General features: G+C 40.9%; 1 protein-coding gene, 1 long non-coding RNA gene and 1 other non-coding gene across 19 annotated transcripts in view; 2 read left to right on the top strand and 1 right to left on the bottom strand.

Annotated features, from left to right (window-relative positions):
* Window positions 1-20,074, top strand: part of Fam228b (family with sequence similarity 228 member B) — a 49,439-nt gene extending 29,365 nt beyond the window's left edge. For 6 of the 15 annotated variants that reach the window (XM_047523613.1, XM_047523611.1, XM_047523610.1 and 3 more), the window contains 8 exons: window positions 296-364; window positions 4,010-4,201; window positions 4,790-4,870; window positions 7,526-7,613; window positions 7,706-7,856; window positions 12,097-12,204; window positions 19,249-19,416; window positions 19,793-20,073. In XM_047523613.1, the coding sequence (XP_047379569.1) occupies window positions 296-364; window positions 4,010-4,201; window positions 4,790-4,870; window positions 7,526-7,613; window positions 7,706-7,856; window positions 12,097-12,204; window positions 19,249-19,416; window positions 19,793-19,829 (894 nt within the window). In that variant the 3' untranslated portion in view covers window positions 19,830-20,073. Of the gene's footprint in view, window positions 1-295; window positions 365-4,009; window positions 4,202-4,789; window positions 4,871-7,525; window positions 7,614-7,705; window positions 7,857-11,566; window positions 12,205-13,885; window positions 13,991-14,683; window positions 18,880-19,248; window positions 19,417-19,792 lie in introns of those variants that run through there. The other 9 variants (XM_047523616.1, XM_047523615.1, XR_007104787.1 and 6 more) reach the window with 9 other exon arrangements.
* LOC124963745 (uncharacterized) lies at window positions 10,824-18,885 on the bottom strand. 3 transcript variants are annotated; one of them, XR_007104789.1, is made up of 4 exons: window positions 17,169-18,885; window positions 15,902-16,021; window positions 14,243-14,492; window positions 10,824-13,818 (listed from the first exon to the last, which is right to left on the bottom strand). It is a non-coding gene; the product is annotated as an uncharacterized LOC124963745 (long non-coding RNA). The 3 variants fall into 3 exon arrangements; XR_007104790.1 differs by having other exon boundaries at window positions 15,902-17,309; window positions 17,702-18,885; XR_007104788.1 differs by having other exon boundaries at window positions 15,902-18,885.
* On the top strand, window positions 13,752-13,824 carry Trnag-ccc (transfer RNA glycine (anticodon CCC)). Its single transcript has one exon. It is a non-coding gene; the product is annotated as a tRNA-Gly (tRNA).
* Window positions 20,075-20,652: the final 578 nt, after the last annotated feature.

Below are 20,652 nucleotides of genomic sequence, written 5' to 3'. Positions count from 1 at the left end.
AAAAAAAAGAATAACCTGTAATCAAGAGCAGAAAGATTAAAATGCCCTTTAAAAAGATACTTGGAGATATGATTTGAAATAGAAAACTGGTATGACTGTAAAAAAACAAATCTCATCACTATGTACATCTATTATGCACTAATAAAAATGTGGAAAGAGAAAAAAAGAAATGGAAAAACTGAATTTTCTTCTCCTAAATCAGAACTTTCAGGCATAAGTCTCATTGAGTTCAGATAGTACCAATAATTTAATATTTTCAAGATTTGATTTTCAAAGTTTCATTCTGTTCTTTTAGGCCTACGCTAAAGAAGATACTGATGCAGCTATTCAATCTATATTATGTAGAGAAAAGTATATAATTAAGGTAAGAACTGACTAGAAAACTCATGTCAATGAAAAGATTAAACTTTTTTTTTTTCAACTTTCAATGTAATGTATCCTATAAAGAATTTTAGAAAATACATTAAATAGAATTAAAAACATTCGTTAGCACTGGGGTTAACTTTAAGGGACCTCTGGGAATGTTGCTTCTAGACTTCCTTTCTTCCTTCACACTGGGGGGATTCCTTCCACAGATACAGTTTAAGAATGTCCAGACTCACTTGTTCCTTCATCTTAGTGGGGATTCTACTGGGTCACTGGGAATAACCTCATTTTAGGAGCTGTGATCAGAATGCCTGGCTAATTATTACTCCGCTGTGCCTGGGTGAGCACTGGTTTTAACTGGAGCAGGATGGGCCTAAATTAGATAACAGAACGTCCATGCAAAGTATGATAAAACTGTCCATCTGGTTTTTTTTGTTTTTGTTTTTTTTTGGGTGCTGGGGATGGAACCCAGGGCCTTGTGCTTACAAGGCAAGCACTCTGCCGACTGAGCTATCTCCCCAGCCCCTGTCCATCTGTTTTTAAGAATTATCTTTAGACAAGTGGGGTGGCACATGCTTTTAATCCCCCCAGAGACTGGAGGCAAGAGGATTGCATTTCGAGTCCAACCCTAGCAACATAGTAAGACCCTCAGCAATTAGTGAGACCCTGTCTCAATAAAAGTGCAAAGGACTGGGGATGTAGCTCACTGGCAAAACACCCTTGGGTTCAAGGTCAGGAACACACACACACACACACACACACACACACACATATTTTATTTGAAGTTCTTTAAAAAGGAAGGAAATTGAGGTGCTGGGGTTGTGGCTCAGTGGTAGAGTGCTTACCTAGCATGTGTGAGGCATTGGGTTCAATCCTCACATCACACATAAACAAAGTAAAGGTCCATTGACAACTGAAAAAATATTTTAAAAAAAAGGAAAGAAATTATCACTGGGAATAACTAAAGAGTACTAGACCCATAGAACATCTCAGCGTTTTTATACTTTATTTTTTTCATTTTTGATTTCCTGATGATGCTAGTGTTGTGCCCAAAGGCTCGAGACCCCACAAAGACCACCAGAGACCACGATCAATGCAAGCAACAAAGAGTCATTTATTAGCAAGTTCGAACCTGGTCCTCTGCGTCCTCGAAAACCGGTGACGCTCAGAGGCCCCGAGCCCTCGTTAGCAGGGTTTATATAATGAAAGGCAAGCAGTTATACAGTGTTCTTCCTAATTAGTTACAATTGTAAAGCATGTTATCTTAAGTTCTGAGTCGCCCTGACTCAGGGGAGGGTTGTCGTTAGCAAGGTTCGTTAGCAAGGTTCGTTCTCGGGTCAGCTCCCCTGGCCTTCACAGATAAGATGAGAGAGGTCTGTGTTTATACATTCTTTACTACTTTTACGACCAGGGCTGAGGGCAATTTGGGGAAGTCTGTGTCTCTGTCTTTCACTAGCAATCACATAATCTCATTTGTTACATGACAGATAGATGAGAAGTTTTGGTGAGAGTGATTAGTTCATGGTCTACTTAGGCATCTTCTTGACCAGTGACATGCTCTTCGGACCAGGATCTAATACACCATTGCATTTACTCTTCTCTCGTTCTTCGTAAAATATTCCCCTTCCTCATTCTCTGCCATTCTTTTTATTCCTGAATAAGTCCATATTCTTTAAGATCCAGGCCAAATGTCTCCCACTTTGAAAATCTTTTTTTTTTTTTAAAGTAGATCACTTTTTTTTTTTACTGTGGTAAAATATGTACTGTGTAAATTTTGCCATTTTACAACTTTTAATTGTACCATTCAGTGTTATTAAATACATTCACAATTATTCTGTAATCATCACCACTATTTCCAACCCTTTTGTCACCCCAAAATGAAATATTGTACTTAATAAGCAGTTAATTCCTTATTTTTTCCCTCTCCCAAAGCCCCTGGTAACCACTAATCTACTTTCTATTTCTACAAAACAGATTAAACCTAGGAGCACTTTACCACCGAGCTACATCCCCAGCCCTTTTTATTTTTTTATTTTAAGACAGAGTCTCACTAAGTTGCTTAGGTCCTCATTAATTTGCTGAGGCTGGCCTTGAACTTGTGATCCTTCTGCCTCAGCCTCCCAAGTTTCTGGGATTTCAGGCATGTGCCACCATGCCAAGCTCCTATTCCAGATATTTTACATAAGTGAAATCCTACAGTATTTGTCCTTCTCTGACTTATTTCATGTTGGCATGTTCTTTTCTTTCTTTTTTTAAAAACATTTTTAGTTGTCAATGGACCTTTATTTTTTTTATTTATATGTGGTGCTGAGGATCGAACCCAGTGCCTCACACATGCTAGGCAAGTGCTTTTTCACTGAGCCACAACCCCAGCCCCTGGCATGTTATTTTCAAGGTTCATTCACATTGTAGCTTATACCAGAACTTCATCCCTTTTTAGTATATGTGCTGCCAAAGTGAGCACAACTTCATCCCTTTTTTATGTCTCAATAATATTCCGTTGTTATGTGTATGTAACATTTTGTTTATCCATTCATTTGGATTCTTACCACCTTTTGGTAACTGAATATGGCAGTGAATGCTGGTATGCAAATATCTAATTAAGTCCTGTTTTTAATTCTTTTGGGTAATGTCTAAGTGAGATGATGGGCTCAGAGAGAGAGACAGAGACAGAGACACAGACCCTTGCCTCACTGTATGGGAGACTCAGATCTACAAGCATGACCAGTCATGCTTGTCTCTAGCTGGATGATCAAAACCTCCTGCATATGCTTGTACCAAATATCGACATAATCGATTTAAATGGCACCAGATTCAAAGACCTACACAATATGCCCATGATTTAGTGGCTGGACTGCTTAACCAAGAAGAAATATTCTGAACCCCAGATATCAAATGATTGACATGCATTTGATTTTCACAAACGCTTACCTGGGAACCTGCACTCTTCCTCTCAGGAGGATCATATACATTGTTAGAGTGCTCATCCCTCTACCCCTGCCCCCTCACCATGTGTCACTTTTCTCCTATGAGAGGTGAGGGGCGTCCACACCCTGCTTTGTTTTGCAATCCTTTAAGAAGTCTTTGCTTGTGCTTTTTGCTTGTGCTTTGCTTTTGAATTTATCCTGAAATTCGTTTCAAGAACCTGCTTGGGCTGAGTTGAGATGCCACTGCCCGTAGGAGGGACCTCCTTGAAACCCTGTCTGGGGGCATAAGAAATAGAATTGCTAGGTTATATAGTAATTCTGTTTAATTTTTTTGAGGAAACACCAAACTAGGAATTTTTTAAGACTCTAGAAAATGGTTTTTCTCTCTTCTATGTCTTCACTTACTATATGTCCCCTATTTGTGTACACACTCACACATACATATATTCTTGACTCTGTCCCTCCTCCTGCTCTTCTTGAACTTTTCTCGTCTGCCTCCCCAAGGAGAACAGGCATGTCGGTCATCTCCATTATCCCTGTATTCCTTGTTTTCAGCACAGTGTATATCAAATAGTAGGAGCCAAATAAGTGTTTCATTTAATGAATGCATTTGTGGGTCATTCTTGGGAATAATTTAAAGTTATGAAATTTTGGAAAATTTTAGAACATAAAAGCTTCAGGGTAATCTATTTTTATTTTCTATCCCTGTTTACTAGGAACTCGATAAGTATTTACAACATCACGACTTCTTAAATACAAGAAGAAAAGAGATGTTATATAAAAGATGGGTTGATCATGTGGCAGATCCTCTCCAGGAGAAAATTATAGACAAAGTTTGTTCACATAAGAAGATTAAAAAAAGGAGACAAGAGGAATTAGATAGTTTTTTAAAATATGTAAATAAAAAGGTACTAAGAGATCATTTAATACTTTTTCATTGAGTTTAAAAGTTATGTTTATCTGTTTGCTTACTGTTTATTTATCCAGTCTGTTCTTTCTCTTACTACGTATGTGCATCCCACACCTATTACAGCATAAAGCATTTTTACGCCCAGGGCACGTGGAAAGGATGGAGGATTTAGGCCCAGATTTAAGTGTGTACACAAGAACCATTTTCCATTTTTTCCTAGGACATTGTTCATTTTATTTACCAATTTAAAAAATTTGAACTCAGCACCAAATATAAATAAATATAATAAAGGTCCATTGATGACTAAAAAATAAAAAAATTTAAAAAATGCAGATGTTCGTTAAAAACAAATTTCCAAATCTTTTGGAGTTTCAACATTCTTCATTAAAATCTTGTAAATTTTAGTTAGATTCCTTCCATCACTATAGTACGTACTTACTACTGGAATAAATGAATTTCCAATTTAGTCTTCTCTTTCTTACTGCATTTGTCATGGATGCCACATTGAAGCACAAAAATGGAACTGTGTTTGACTGTAGTCCTGATATACTTTATTGTTATGTGTGGTTTTATTTCTATCTCACAGGGAAATGCATTTATAGAACATTATGATCCAAAAGAATATGATCCTTTTTATATGAGCAAAGAAGACCCTAATTTCCTGAAGGTAGGTAAATTTCTCATTTTAGCTTTGATAGTATGTGTCTGGTTGTTTTGAGTGGCCCTACTATATAACTTGCCCTTTAATAATTCCTTAAAAATGTAGTAAGAGTTTAAGAATAGTTTTTCATCTTCATCTCTTAGGAAAAAATCCTAAAGACCAAAGTAAACTAAAACTCTGTAAAATTTGAAAATACTGTATAATAATTGGGTAATAGGTAATGCTTAAAAATTTCATGGGCTTTTAAATTTGTTACACAAGTAATACATTTTCATGGTAGATCAATGAGAAAATTGATTTTTCAAATGCAGAAAATAAAAAACCAGTCATAATTCCATTACCCAGAGTTAACTCATGAACATTTTTCTGTATATCCTTCTAGACTTTCTACATTTATGTATTATATCTATATTTATTTTATAAGAATGGGATTATGTTATATATTTGATCTTATCAATGTGCTGCCCTTGCAGCAACAGTTTATGGATTGCGTCTCTGTCAATAAATACAAATATATAACTTAAATCATTGTACAATATTCTATTATTAATAGAAACTACCTATTAATAATAGGTAGGCTTAACCAAGTATTAGAATTTTTTTTCAATTTATTTAATCTCCAAACCCACTGTATAAGGTAATTCACAGATGAGAAAAGTGAAGCACAGATAGGTTGTCAAATTCACTCCACAATAAACAGCAGAGTGTAAATGTGTTTTTTTTTTTTTAATTTTGTTTAGTTGTACATGGACACAGTGCCTTTGTTTGTTTATTTTTATGTGGTGCTGAGGATCGAACCCACATGCTAGTCAAGCACTCAACCATTGAGCTACAACCCCAGCCCCTGTAAATGTGTTTCTAATCATGTTCTATACTTAACATACAGCCTTTCAACAGATTCCACATTTGAACATGTAGATTGTTTTTGAGTATTGCTGTCGTAAATGACTTTATGAGGCCCATCTCTGTAGCTTGATATTTCTTGTTTTCCCCTTAGCTAAGTTGCTAGAAGTAGGATTGCTGAGCTCAAGGGTATGTGTGAAATAACAGAATGAATCAAACATTACCCTATGTAAATTTATGATTACACAAATGGTACGCCTTTACTCCATGTACAGAGAAACAACATGTATCCCATTTGTTTACAATAAAAAAAAAAAGGGGTAGGTGTGATTTTGATTCAGGTTGTTGGATTGTCCAGATAGGCTGTGTAAACTTACACTCCCAGCAGAGTCCACTCTTCCACACTTTTGCTAATGGTGGATATTATTAAACAAAATAAAACTTCCCCCAAAACTACGTTGGGCCATAGACATTTTAAGCTACTGACATTTGCCCTGGAATTCTAGATCTTTTTTTCTTAAATAGTGTGTGCCTGTGCATGCACCCCATAGTCCCTATTTTATAGGTGAAAATTAAACTGAGTATTTAAGAACTAGAGTTTTAGACACACTTACCAGTAACACAGATATTGAGATTTAAAATTACATCCTTTTGATACTATCTTAGTCTGTTCCTCCTCCTATCCCAAAATACCTCAGACTGGTGCTATCCTTGAACATCTTCTAAAGGGCCCTTCTCTTAATACTCTTGTACGGGTGAATTGATTTCAACATAGGGATTTGGAAGGGAAACAAACATTCTGACTATAGAAATACTAGAACCCCATTTTTCTGTTACTTTATCATGTGCCAAGTTCTGTGCAGAATGTTCTTTGTTTCTCTCTTTAAAGTTTAAAAATTGCTTTGTTATTCATATGTCAATAGGTCATATAAAATACTTAATGATAGAACTGCCTTTGTCTCTCTTTATAGCAAGTTGATGTTTTCTCATTTTAAGTAGCACTCTTCATAATTTCTGTAAAAGCACAATTCTAAAGAGCAGTCTGATCACTGTGTATTTTGACTCTAAAAGTCATGTTGTGTATTCTACTTATTCCAGGATTATTAGAAAGATAACATGGGTGACCTGGTATAATTTCATAGCCATGAATGTGACAGTTGCTGAATTCTGTTTTCTTATGTAAAACTGTCATTTGATAACACTGGCCATTAAAATAGATTTAGTGCTTTACTATCATAGTTCACAAATGATTTACATTTTGTATAGTATTTTGATAAAGTTTTGCATAATTTTTAATTATGTTGGTGATTATGGATGCTAGGATTAGGACAGATATGTGGGTATTTTTTTTTCCTTTTGTGAAAGGTAAAGGGATTTTAAGATTTGGGAATATATGATAATGCAAAAGAATTTTTGAAGACAGAACCCACACTTTTTAAAATATTTTTTAGTTGGCAGTGAACCTTTATTTATTTATTCATATGTGGGGCTGAGAATCAGACCCAGTGCTTTGCATGTGCTAAGCAAGCACTCTGCCACTGAGCCACAACCCCAGCCCAGAACCCAAACTTTAAAACAAGAGCTAATCTTGCCTTTAGGCCACAGGGCCTCTTTGTAATGTGTTAAATATATATAAAGAATCTATCTATAATAGATATATGGTATGGAGATAATTAGATGATAGTAAATAGATGGTAGGTAGATAGATCAATCCTGCTATTGGTGTGTAGACACTGTGTTCTTGACTCTTCTGGCACATGAGCTTGTGTGGATATGTAGGACAGAAAACCAGTCCTCAAATAAGCGCTTCTCTCATAGGTTATCATCCCACCATTTCGTGACCCTTTGAAGAAAGCGCAGTATGACAAGGATGATGAAAGAAGAACTCTTCTTCAGTGTGAGACTGGTACTTAGCTCCAAATGTTTAGGTGATTTCAAGTCCAACGGCAATGGCAGTTAGGTTTAAGGTGCTAATGTGGATTACTTGTCCTCCTGCAGGCAGAATATATACAATGAAAGAATTTAAAGAGATTGAGAAGATCCAGTCCAGATTCCCAAGAATTTCTAATTCAAGGCACTTTATGACTCCAAATGAGTGGCTTAAACTGCCTACAAGATACATAGAAAGTGAATTTTGTAAAAGGAGCAGGTAATGGCTAATATAATAGAAATAACAAACACTCTAGACTTTGAAAATTCTTTCTTTTCTTTTTGATACCAGGGATTGAACCCAAGGTTGCTTTACCACTGAGCACATTCCCAGCCCTTTTTTATATTTTATTTAGAGACAGGGTCCTGCTTAAGGCCTGGCTAAATTGCTGAGGCTGGTTTTGAACTCGTGATCCTCCTGCCTCAGTCTCCCGAGCTGCTGGGATTATAGGTGTGTGCCCCCACACCCAGCAAAAATTTTTTCTTGAGATAGTGATAAAATGTTTTCATAGTTATTTTTAAATGTTTTCATTTTCAATGAAAAAATCTATTATTCCTTGTTTCTCTCTATGTGATATTAGCTTGGATATGACAGAATTTTCTTTTTATCTTTGGTTTTCATTAGCAAGATTATGATGTTATTTAGGTTTGTTTATTTCTGTCTTACTTAGGGGTCTCTGAAATTATTTTTTATTTTTTGGTACTAGGGATTGAACCCAGGGCCTCATGCATACTAGGCAAGCACTCTACCACTGAGCTACCCCCCAGCCATCTCAGATTCTTGTATTGTAGTTTTATGTCTATTTTGGGGAAATTTTAGACCATTCTTACCTCACTTTTTTTCTTAGGCCCCATTCTGTCTGCTTTTTATTTTTTTACTTCTGATATTCTAACTAAGTCTGTTAGACCATTGACAATGTCCACATTGCCATAGCTCTTATATTTTCACTCATTTTTTCTATTTGTATTTATTTAGATGATTTCTATCTCTAAATAAAATACAAAATAGGGCTGGGAATGTGGCTCAGTGGCAGAGCACTTGTGGAGCACGTGTGAGGCACTGGGTTTAATCCTTAGCTCCACATAAAAATAAGCAAATAAAATAAAGGCATTGTGTCCATCTACAACTACAAAAGAAAAATTTTAGAAAGAGTGCTTCATTGCTGATATCATGATTTTTATTTCTTGCATTTCTATTTTATTTTTTTCCATAAAGTTTTCACTTTTCCTGAAATAATTCTTTCATTTAATACATGTTATCTATCTTTTCCACTAGATTTTTTAAACCATACTAATCACAGTTATTTTAAATTCCTTGATAGTTCCGAGATTAGGATCATTTCTGGATCTGTCTGGTTCTGTTGATTTTTTCATCTCTTGACAATGGGTTATTTTATCTTGCTTTTTTTTTTTTTTTTTTTTTTTTTGGCATGCTTTGTAATTTTTGACTGACTACCAGATATCTGAAGTGGAAGAATAGTACAGACTGAATGTTTTTCTCTAGAAATGAATGTGCTTCTTCTGTCAAGCACTGGTGTGTAGAATTGGGCTATGTAGTCAGAAGTTGATCTGAGATTGCGTCCTGCATTGCTGTTGTTCTCGTCAGTGTGCTAGAGGCCCCAGATGCCTCTAGTGGTAGGCTGCTTTGCTTTGAGCTTGAGGGGGGACCTGCTATGCTAATAATTTTATGCACCTAGAGTTGCTTCTTTTGTGTTCTTAGTCATAGGAAACATTTATCTCTTCTTTTGGTTGTTCGTAGGGTGGATTGAACCCAGGGGCACTTTACCAATGACCTACATCCCCAGCCCTTATTATTTTTTATTTTGAGACAAGGACTCACTATATTGCTTAGGTTCTCTCTAAATTGCTGGGCTGGCCTCAAATTTGCAATCCTTCTGCCTCAGCCTCCCAAACTGCTGGGATTACAGGTATGCACCACTGTGCCTGGCTTCTTCTTTATCTCGTTTTCTAATCCCTTTAACTAATCCAGCACTGGACCCTGCCGTGTCTATTCTTAAATCTTCCTCTAATCTGCCCCTTCCTTAACAGTCCCATACACTAAATCGGCACTCTACTTGCTGATCAATAATAATTACAATGACAGTTTCTGTGCCTTTGTGTGTGCCAGGCTTGCTTTCTGGATTGTCTACCTCCTCTTTTTTTTTTTTTTTTTAAATAGGAATCCACATTTGTGGTGATAAGGGCCTAAGTCAGGATGGGACAAAGGAATGAAATGAAGAGATTAATGTGAAAAAAAAAAGGATTCTGAGATTTTGGTGACTAGATTCAGGGACCAGAGAGAAAGAAGACTCAGGGAGGAACTGAAAGTTGGGGTTTGAATGCAGGGCTCCATTCATGCTAGGCCAGCGCTCTACTACTGGGCCACACCCCCAGCCCTTAAAATTCAAAAAATTTTAAGTTTCTTTTTTGCCTCTGCCACATTTTTAAAGTTTCGCGTTTTCACCCTCTGTATTAGTTTCCTATGACTGCCATAATAAAATACCACAAATTGAATTGCTTAACACAAGAGAAATTTTTCTTTCAGAGTTCTGGAGGCTAAAAGTCTCAAATCAAGATGTTGGCCGGGCCATCCTCTGTCTGAAGGCTCTGGGGAGGAGTCTCCTTTGCCATTTTCCTAGCTACTTGTGGTTGCTGTCAATCCTTGGCACTCCTTGGCTGGTGGCCTCTCTCTCCAGCCTCTGCCATGATCACATGGTCTTCTCTGTGTCTGTGTTGTGTCCGAGTTTGCTGCTTTTTATAAGGAAACCTCTTATTTGATTAGGACCCACCCTAGTTAGATGTAACTTCATTACATCTGCAAAGATCCTATTTCCAAATAACACTACATTCACAGATACAAGGGATTAGGAATTGAATATATCTTTGGAGGGGAACACAATTCAACCCGTAATTCATTCAAAGAATTAGGCACTGAGTTGTACTTGCCTTTAAAGAACCCACAATCTGACACAGAGGCTAGATTGTCCTATCATAATGTGGTAAATGCCATAAAACTGGCACACACATGTTGTTATGGAAGCATAGACACCTAATGGAAATCTCATAGAAAAGAGAGAACAGTGGGATCTTGGATACAAAGGGAAAAATAGAGAAGGAATTAAGTTTCCTGGGACTTAGATCATTCAGTGTTCTGTTTCACAATTTTATTAATTTAAAAATGATCTCCAGCTTGGGTATCTCCAAGGGGAAGTGTTCTCTCAGAAGTTAACAGACAGGAATTTTGTGCAAGTTCTGTAGCAGACAGTTATAGGAAGCAGCGTCAGAGAGGAAGGAATCCATAATACACTTCATCTCATTTTATACATTTCCAGGACCATTTTCTTTATTCCTGAAGTTCAGCCTTAAAATTCAGTTTTTCTTTAAAGATAGTGAACCGAATACACAATTTTAGGTTGACATTTATTTCCTCTTAATGCTTTAACAATCTAATTTTTTGATCTCTCTTGTTTTTGAGAAGTCTGCTGCCATTCTGATTTTTTTTGACCTTTCTCTGTGATTGCTTTTAAGAACTTTTCTTTGTCTTTAGTGTTCTGTGTAGAGTCTACAGATGTCTATGCATTGATTTCTTTTCCTTTAACCAACTGGTATATGTTGTTCTTCATGAATCTCTGTATTTATGTTTTTTTAATCAGTTCAGGAAAATACATAACAACAATCACTTTAAGTATTGCTTTTCCCCCTATTATTTCCACTCTGGTTCTGGGCTCAGAATAATAATATATATATCTCTTACTAGATGCTTTACATTTCCTATCTCTTAATATACCCTCTATGTTTCGTAGCTCCTTAGGTAATTTCTTTGGATATATTTTCCAGTTTGCTAATTCTTTCTTCACTGTGTTGAATATAAAAATTCAGAAAAGTTTAAGTTTCTTTTTTGCTACTACCACATTTGTTCATTTCTGACAGGTTCTCACAGCTTTGCTGTCTCGCTGATTGGATCCTTTCCCTCTTTAAACGTTTTATACATTGCTGTACCACATCCCATATCTCATCTATGCCATCAAAATCCCTGCGCAGGGCAGAAGACACCCTTCCAATCAACTCTGGCCTGAGTGCAAGGCTGGAGGAACCTAAGGCACCTGCCTGGCACCTTATAGCAAGGGAGACTGGGAAATGGAAAGCTTGATTCTCTCTGAGGGAAAACATTTTATGTTTATCCTTGTAAGTGACACAATCTCTGCAGCTTCTTTTTACATCAGAGTATCAGCTCTCAGTGGATGGGGAGTGGTTTAAATTTCGCCTGGGTGATTCTTTGTCCTCAGTGAATAGTAGATCAATCCCCATCATGATTTCAGATACTCTTTGCTAATCTTATCCAGTTTAGAGTAATGGCAATTTTGTACCTATACAAGGCAGTCAGTGTATAACAATAATTTCTACATAAATTGAACCTGGTATTTTTTCAAAACATCCTCATACATGTTCTTTTGTTAAAGGTTAAAAGTGAAAGTGAATTTTAATGATAGCAGTCTTGATTTGAAACCCTTGGCAAGAGCACTTCATCTTACAGCATGCCAAGAAGAAGAAAAATCAGCTACTTACAAGTAAGCCTGCCATTCCTCAGCTTTGCTTTGCTCTCCTTTCATTTAAATGCTTGCCTGTGCTGTCAGCCCCGCCATCCTTTCAATTGCTAGAGTCTGTGCCAAGGTCTCATGAGGCTCCCTTGCCGCCTGACATCAGGCTGTTCCTACTGTGGTGTGTGGGTGAGGTGACAACTTTCCTCTGGCTTTTCTGGCTTAAGGAATAGATAACATAAGTAATGAGTACAGAAATGGGGGAAATGCTTGAACTCTTGTACTAAAGTTAAAGGTTAAGAGACCTTTAGTTAAATTGGAATGGTATAAATGGAGTTTGGAACTAGTTTTGGTAGATGATAGCTATTGCAGTATTGTATCCAGAGTGAAAGGATGTCATAAGCAGAGAAATCGTGCCTGCAGCCACGCACGAAACATGGGAATCCTTCTCGGTTAACTAGGTTTGCAATGAAAAGTAAAGCGATTTCTGTGTGTAACTACACAACTTGTAATAATCTGATTGAAAGTAATGTTATCCCTCAGACATTGCTGGAGGAAATGTAAAAAAGTACAGCAACTCTGGGAAGCAGTTTGGTAGTTTCTCAAAATGCTGAACACTAGATTACCGTGACACAGCAATTCAACATCTAGCATTCTGCTTGGGAGAAATAAAAACTTACGTTCATATAAAAAACATTAGAATATGAGCATTCACAGCAGCATTGTTCACAATAGCCAAAAAAATTATAATAATAATAATGGAAACAACTCCAGTGTTCAACTGATGAATGAATGAACAAGGTATGAAGTAGCCATATGATGGACTACAATTTGGCAATAAAAAGGAAAGAAATATTAATACAACATCATTAGACTCAGCAAAGGAAACCAGTCACAAAAGACCACATATTATATGACTATTTTCATATAAAATGTCCAGAAAAGGCAAATCTATAGAGACAGAGGGTACCTAGTGGTTGCCAGTGACTGGGAATGGAAGGGACTGTAGATAAGCATGAGGTTTTAGGGCCCACAGATTTCATCTAAAATTAAATTGAGGTCATGACTGCACAGTTTTGTGAATATACTGAAAACCATTGGCTTTACACTTAAAAATGAGTGACTTTTGAGGTATATAAATTATACCCCAGCAAAGCTGTAAAAAAGTAAGATGGAAGAAAAATGAACCTACAAGTCCCTGGTCCTAAAAAGTGCCAGTTAGCAGTCATGATTTCCCCTTCCTTTCCCTGAATAGGTTCAGGATCTGATCAATCAGTGCTTGCAGCTGGAGCTGGAGGGCGTTAGAGATGCTTGGTGCTGGCAGGACTCCTGGCCGGGGGCTCTTCCTGATAAAGTATAAACAGGTGGAGCCAGGTGTGGGGGTGCGTGCCTACATCCCAGCAGCTCCAGAGGCTGAGCAGGGACGGTCAGGGCCAGCCTGAGCAGTGTAGCCAGACCTTGTCTCAGGAAAAAACAAATAAAAATAAGAAGTAGAAACAGATGATGTCAGAGTTGGAGTTGACCGGCATGCACTTCTCAGGGTTCGTGAGGCGTGGTTTAACAGTAAGCAGCGGGCTGGGGATGTAGCTCAGTTGGTAGAGTGCTTGCCTCCCAAGCATGAGGCCCTGGGTTCAATCCCCAGCACTGCCAAAAATAAAATAAAATAAAATAAAAGTTAAATTAGCAGTAAGCAACTTTGTTCCCTGAATAGGAGCTGGACAAAAGGAAGTACTGAAACTAAGCCCTATTTGCTGAGTGACTGGAGGCCTTAAAGAGGATGATTTAGAATCAGTTGTGTATGCTGGAGTCCAAAGGAGTAAGTTTCTCTGTGTTCCCTGCCTGCTGTACTCTCAAACAGCATAAATGTCTTTGGATAAGATATGAGGCCCCCCTGCTTTTTTTTTTTTTTTTTTTTTTTTTTTTATTGTTTTGTGGTGCTGGGGATCAAACCCAGGGCCTTGTACTTGCAAGGCAAGCACTCTACCGAGCTATCTCCCCAGCCCCTAATCAGCCTCTTAATCCTAAGTGATCTGAATGGGAAAAAAGGAGGAATTTTGTTCTCAAATACCTCTTGTTAGCAGAGTGTGACTCAGATAAGGAGAAGGTTGCCTTGTTGGGGAAAGTGGGGATTTGTATTTTAGGCAAGAGTGTAAAACTCCCTCTGGAAAAAGGAGGCAGACTGGAGTCTCTTCCATGGACTAAGGAGGTGCCCCAGTGATGGCAGCAGGAGTGGAAGAGGCAGGCTTGTCTGTGGCAGAGTCAGACGGTCCCAGGGAAGGCAGGCCAGGGCGCGTTCGCTCCTCAGGACCTTCGCTCAGCTGTTTGATAGGCAACAAAGAGACTTAAGATGAAAATAATACTACAGTAAGGTAATCCTATTTATTTGGGTTTCTTTTTCATAAATTATGTAAATTCAGTAGAACCCATCTATTTCAATCTTAAATAAAAATGTTAAGTGCTACAATTGAGTGTTAAAGGAAATTCCCTCCTTTCTGCTGCTTCCCTACAGAAACAAAGGGCCATCCTTTCTGGAAAAAGAACCTCTCTGTTATCAGGAGGGGAAGAACCCAAGTCTTAAAGAGGCCAACTCTAAAGAACATTTTCCTTCCTTAAACTCAACCAGGAGGTAGAAGGGGGTGAAGACCAGGATGGGCAAGAGCCGGGGCAGCAACTGCAGACACCACAATCTGAGCAGCCGGGAACTTCTAGGTGTGGCCGGCTTCCAAGAGGAGAGGAGGCCGTGGACCACCCCCTCCAATAGGGAGTAGGATAGAAGAAGCCAAGAGGCAGGCGCCCTGTATTCAGAAGGAATAGAGAGCTGCTCCCTACACCCCTGCAACTTGGCAGAGCGACACATGGAGGCGCCCTCTGCTGGGGGCCTGTGCTGTGCTGATTTCCCTGGCTCCCTCTCCTGAGGTTTCACCTATTTTCCTACCAGTCTCTACCATTTGCCACTTATACCCAGGCCAGGCCAAAGTTTTATTCCCTTAATTCAATCAAGACAGAAAATTTTCAAAGGACCAATACTAAATTAAAGTAGTAAAATTTAAAAAGTAAAAGTAAAAGCCCCCAAATGTAAAATGTATAGAAATATAGGTGTTCACAGAGGAGAGTTCTCCTAGGGCAGCCACAGTGAAGCTGAGGGACCTTGCCCATATGCTTCCAGGACTGGGTGGATTGGCTCCTCCTCAGTTCTCTTCTCCACCAGCTGTCCCAACACTCTGGAGACAGCCTCTTTTCGGGGTGGCTTTAGGGAAGTCCAACGCTGCCTCCCTTTCCCCTCCCAGTTAGAAATCAATAGTGCGTATGCAGTCAAAGGAGGTCAAGGTGCAACTTCCTTCGGTTGTCCTGAATTATTCATCTGACACCAGCCAATATCTGCCATGCTGCCCAAGTTCAGCCCCAGCAAGATCAAATTTGATTCCTGAGGTGCGCTGAGTGGGAGGTCAGAACTACATCTGCCCTGACCCCCGAGATCAGCCCCTGGGTCTATCTTCAAAAAGTTTGGTGACAACATTGCCAAGCTAGCTGGTGACTGAAGGGCCTGGGAATCACAGTGAACTGTTCAGACAGGCTCTGATTGAAGCTGTGCCTTCTGACTCTGCCCTGATCATCAGAGCCCTCAAGGAGCCATCGAGAGACAGAAAGAAACAAAAAGATATTAAACACAGTCGTTATATCACTTTTGATGACATTATCAATGTTGCCCAACAGACGTGGCCCTGACCTTTAGCCAGAGAACTTTCTGGACTCCTTCAAGAGGTCCTGGGGACCGGCCAGACGGTTGCAATGTTGATGGCCACCACCCTGATGACATCATAGGTGACACCGACAGCAGTATGCCCAGCTAGTTAAGAAGTACAAAAGAAAATATTCAATAAAGGACCACCTGCAGGAAGAAAAGGGAAAGGAAGAGAAAGCGAAGGACCTGTGTTTCCAGTGTGCCATCTGTCCGCCTGACTTCCTTCCTGTCTGTCCATGTCCCTGCTCCCTAAAGGATTTTTTTACTCACTCATGAAAATTTACTAAAACTCTATTTTGTGTTTTAGCTCCTTGTGCTGTCATGTTTTAGTGTCCTCCCACGTGTGTGCTTGCTTCCTCAAAGTTTTAACATGCACCTGGACCTCCTCTGAGCCGGGGAGACCCGATAACCAAACGACTAGACGGGGGTCATCGTGCAAGTGAGGCAAATCAAACAGGCCAAGGGGGCATCGGGTGGGGATGGGCAAGGGGACTGTGTGGGGTGGAGAAGTCGGGGAAGGCTTCTCTGAAGAGAGGACGGGTGTGTAGCAGCCTGAGGGAGTGAGGCGGGCCCTGGAGAGACCCCGGGGGAGTCCAGACACATGGATTGGCACAGGTGCCACCTGAGATGAGGTTGGCACGTTCAGGAATCAGCCAAATAAGGCCAGCAGAGCTGCAGCACAGTGAACGAGGAGGGAAAGGCAGGAGGTGAGACTGGGGGAGGTGGGTGCCGGGGTGGCAGGGTCACAGGCCATGACAGGGAGCTGGCATGAAAGACACAGTGGACGGGAAGCCTTTCCAAGGTTTTGAGTAGTAGAAACATGATCTAAATAACCCTGTACGCAGAAGAGTAAGGCTGCCATACAACCAGTTATGTAGGAGCAGGGGCAAGAGAGCCGTTCGGAGGCCAGGGACTAGGCAGAGGAGCCTGGTGGCCGGAGCCCGGGCGCGGGAGGTGAACACGCTGGCAGAGCTGCTTCCTGTCTGACGTGGTGAGTGAGGGAGCAAGTCAAAACGCCCCACTCCTAGAGTTTTGTCCTGAGGGCCGGGTGGATTATGGACCCACTCCTTGATCTAGAGAAGTCGGAGTGAAACAGAAGTGCAGAAGTAAGGAGCTCTGTGGGGCTCAGTTCAAGGTACCAGCCACCGTGACAAACCAGAAGGAGTGTTTGCTGCGTGTAATTACAAAGCAACTCCGTTTTCCCCTCACCAGCCATTTAAACATGTTCTGTTCGGGGGAGTTTCCGCCTGACCTAGGCTTTTGCAGAAGGTAAAGTCTTCTGGCTACAGAGACAGTCTCCGTTCAGTAGTTAACGAGGCCAATCTGGTCTAATGACAACAACGTTGATCTTCATTTCTCTTCAGTTCTCCTCTCCTGGCCTGGAGTGCTGAGGCTGGAAAGGAGAGTGGGGTAGATGTCTCCTCTCTCTCCCGTCCTCCTCTTTATTTCTTATCTCTGTGTCATGCCACTGTGACTCCAATCTCTTCAAAGTCTCAGTGGGAGGGAGGAGAGAGGTAGTGTGGCAGGAAGCCTCTTACTCCAAATGTTTTTTGTTGTTGTTGTTGTTGTTGTTTTGGTACTGGGAATTGAACCCAGGGGTGCTTCACCAATGAGCCGCATCCCCAGCCCTTTTTAAAAAAAATATTTTATTTAGAGACAGGATCTTGCTAAGATGGTTAGGGCCTCAACAGGTTGCTGAGGCTGACTTTTAACTGAGATCTTCCTGCCTCAGCCTCCCAAGTTGCTGGCTTACAGGTGTGTGACACTGCACCCGGCTCCTCTTACCTCTGATGTCATGATGACCTAGGTTAGTGCAAAGCATCCCCTAGGGCACTTCCTTTAAAAAAAAATAAATAAATAAATTTTTTTTTTAGTTGTAGATGGATACAGTACCTTTATTTATTTATTTTTATGTGGGGCTGAGGATCGAACCCAGTGCCTCACACGTGCTAGGCAAGTGCTCTACCACTGAGCCCCAGCCCCAGCCTCTGACCTCTTAACACTCCTGGTGTGCATGAGTGGATAAACATCACACAAAACAGTTTCACCTCTTCTGTGCAAATCCTGAGGAGTGATCTCCACACCTCACTTTAGAACATAGCACCTACTGTCTAAGAGATACAGAGGTTAAATCAGGAGCATGTCAGGGCCTTGTGATCCCGGAGGGGCCATGCAGTGGGCAGGAGCACGGGAGGAGAGCCTCGGGTGAGATGTGACTTGGAGTCATCCTCACCGACATGCTGTTTGAAATGAGGAGATCACATGCGAGTGAGGGCCAGGAGGGGAGGCAGGGAGGACTAGTCTGGAGGAACTTTAAGATTTAGAGGCACAAGGGGGCAGAGCCAGTGGAAGGTGAAAGGAGCAAGTGGCTAGCAAGGGAGGAAGAGAAGGAGGAGAGTGTGGTATTGCAGAGGCCCAGGATAGAAAGGGTTTCACAAAGAGAGGGCGCGATCAGCCATGTCACGATGCTGCCAAGGGGCAAGTGAAGGAGGACTGAGGAGTATCCTCCGTGTTCAGCAAGACTTAGAGGCGGCTGGTGGTTCTCATCACAGAGGTTACTGTGGAGCCGTTGGAATCAGAGTTTGACTAGCGCGGGTTCAGGAGAGGATGGGTGAGCTAGTGAAGGCAGTGAATGTAAGCAAACCTTCGGTGGGATTTTTCTGTAAAGGGAGTGGAGAGATGGGTAGGGATGAGGAATGCAGCTACCATAACTGTAGATTCCTGATGGAAAGGCGCCAAGGGGATAGCAAACTGATGATGCTGGAGAGAGGGGGCCCGAGGGCACGAGCAGATGAGGAGGGGGATCCATGAGGGAACCCAGGGAACAGCGATTTCCTTGGGTGGAGGTGAAGCCAGAATTAAGGACAGGAAGTTAGTGTAGAAATAGGGGATTGGGTCAAATCGAGGAAATGAAGCCATGAAGCCATCTGCCTCTGGAAGTTGGAGACTGCCGCTGGAAGAATGGAATGTCCAGGAGCTCCAGAGCCCATTGATTACCAAATTTACCTGCCTTTATCAAGGACTGCAAGCAAGGAGCTGCTAATTAATGCCCCCTGGGCCCTTTCCTGCCTGAATCACCTTGGCCCTCCCCCTGCCCATGGCTTCTCACTTAATGCAAAACCAGGCCTAGTCAAGTAGGCAGGAAGGAGAGATAAGAGGGGAGAGAACTGGAGAACAAAAGAGACTTTAACCTATAAAAGATGTAGGGTGCGCTCACTTCTTGGGACTTTTAGAATATCAGCCATGGCCCCCTTCTTCCTGCCGGGAGAAGTCTGTATTATTACCTTTAAATAAAACCTGCTTAATATGCTTGCCTTGGCGTGTTTCTCTAGTGTTCAATCTTCAACATTAGAAGGAGCAGAACTCGTCACTGGTAAACGGCAGTATCAGAGGGAAGGCGGAGTCACCCACACAGACGGTGTTAGCTGGGTGAATTCTGTGAAGGAAGATGGCTTACTTCTGTCCATTTTCTCAATGAAGCGAGAAGGTCATCAGCTACGGTGAGGGGGGCTTAGCAATCGGGAGGTTTGATGAAAGAAAGGAACCTATATTTTCTAGATTACAACAATCCTAGTGTATGTTAATACTCCACGTGTACTGACCTCTGAAAGCAGGCCCGTGGGGGGCCCTTCAGATCCGGTCCTGCACTGGTCATCCACTCCATCCCCGGGAGGGTTGGCTCTGTCCCTGAGTGCTTCCATGTTTCTGCATCTAGACAGGGCAAGGCAAGGCCAAGGCAGACTCACCTGCCAGGCGAGTCACTCAGCCCTGCCAGAACCAGGCTTCAGGGGATCCGCTCAGCTCAGCTGAGCTTCCGGCTGTTGCACCCTCGCCACCAGAGCACACTCAATTCTTCTCTTTTGTCACCTTCCAAAGGTCTCGGCAGTCAAGGAGCATACATCCTGATTCTTGACCAGTGGAAGGGGACACAAGAAGGCGGCTTCAGAGGAATTTATCTGCAAGCAGGAATCCTGCAGGGTGAGGACCGAGGAAGGCACTCACCACTTGTCCTAAGAAAAACATCCGTAGTAAACATCATTGATTTTTAACGCCTACAATAATTAAGAGATGGCAATACCATGTATGGACAGTTATTGCAAATGTATTTTCCCCAGAAGTTAAAAAACATTGCTGACAGATCTCATAAAAATAAGAGTGATCTTAGTGAGTTCCTGTCTCATTCATTCGATTTGTTTCTAAATTGAGGTACGTTTCCTTTGGTCAGGCACCCTTAAGATCCACATCCACAAATCCTCCCCTGGTTTTTCCAAGATTCTCTAGAAAATTTAAAAATTCCTCACGACTACTCACTGGCAGATTCATATTCTAAACATCACCCTGTGGCTCAGGTGGAATTTGAATCCTGATGGTGGTAAAGCACAGGACACAGCTCAGGGAAGCAGAATTTTGTCTTCTTTAGGCAAAAGGGATCTTTTTAAAGGACTTGAAGGATTATTATCTGTACTTTACTGATGTGTAGATAGAGGCACAGAAGGATGAAATACTTTGCCCGAGGTCACCTGGCTATAAGGGAAGAAGAGAGATGAACTTACCAGGGCAATAGAAGCAGTTAGTAGTGCTGCTGAAATCAGAGGGTCCTAGTGTGCCAAAGAATGAGGGGCTTTTAAAATCCCCTGCAGCATACAGCGGGGTTTACCTGAAACTGCCAGATTTTCATTCTCTTTAAATTTCATTTTAATTTACATCTCCAGCCTGCACAGTGTGGTGTCAAGTAA

The sequence above is a fragment of the Sciurus carolinensis genome, chromosome 13 (genome assembly GCF_902686445.1).
Source record: "Sciurus carolinensis chromosome 13, mSciCar1.2, whole genome shotgun sequence".
NCBI lineage: Eukaryota > Metazoa > Chordata > Mammalia > Rodentia > Sciuridae > Sciurus > Sciurus carolinensis.
Note: the sequence above shows the minus strand (reverse complement) of the source record. Positions and strands in the feature narration are given on the sequence as shown.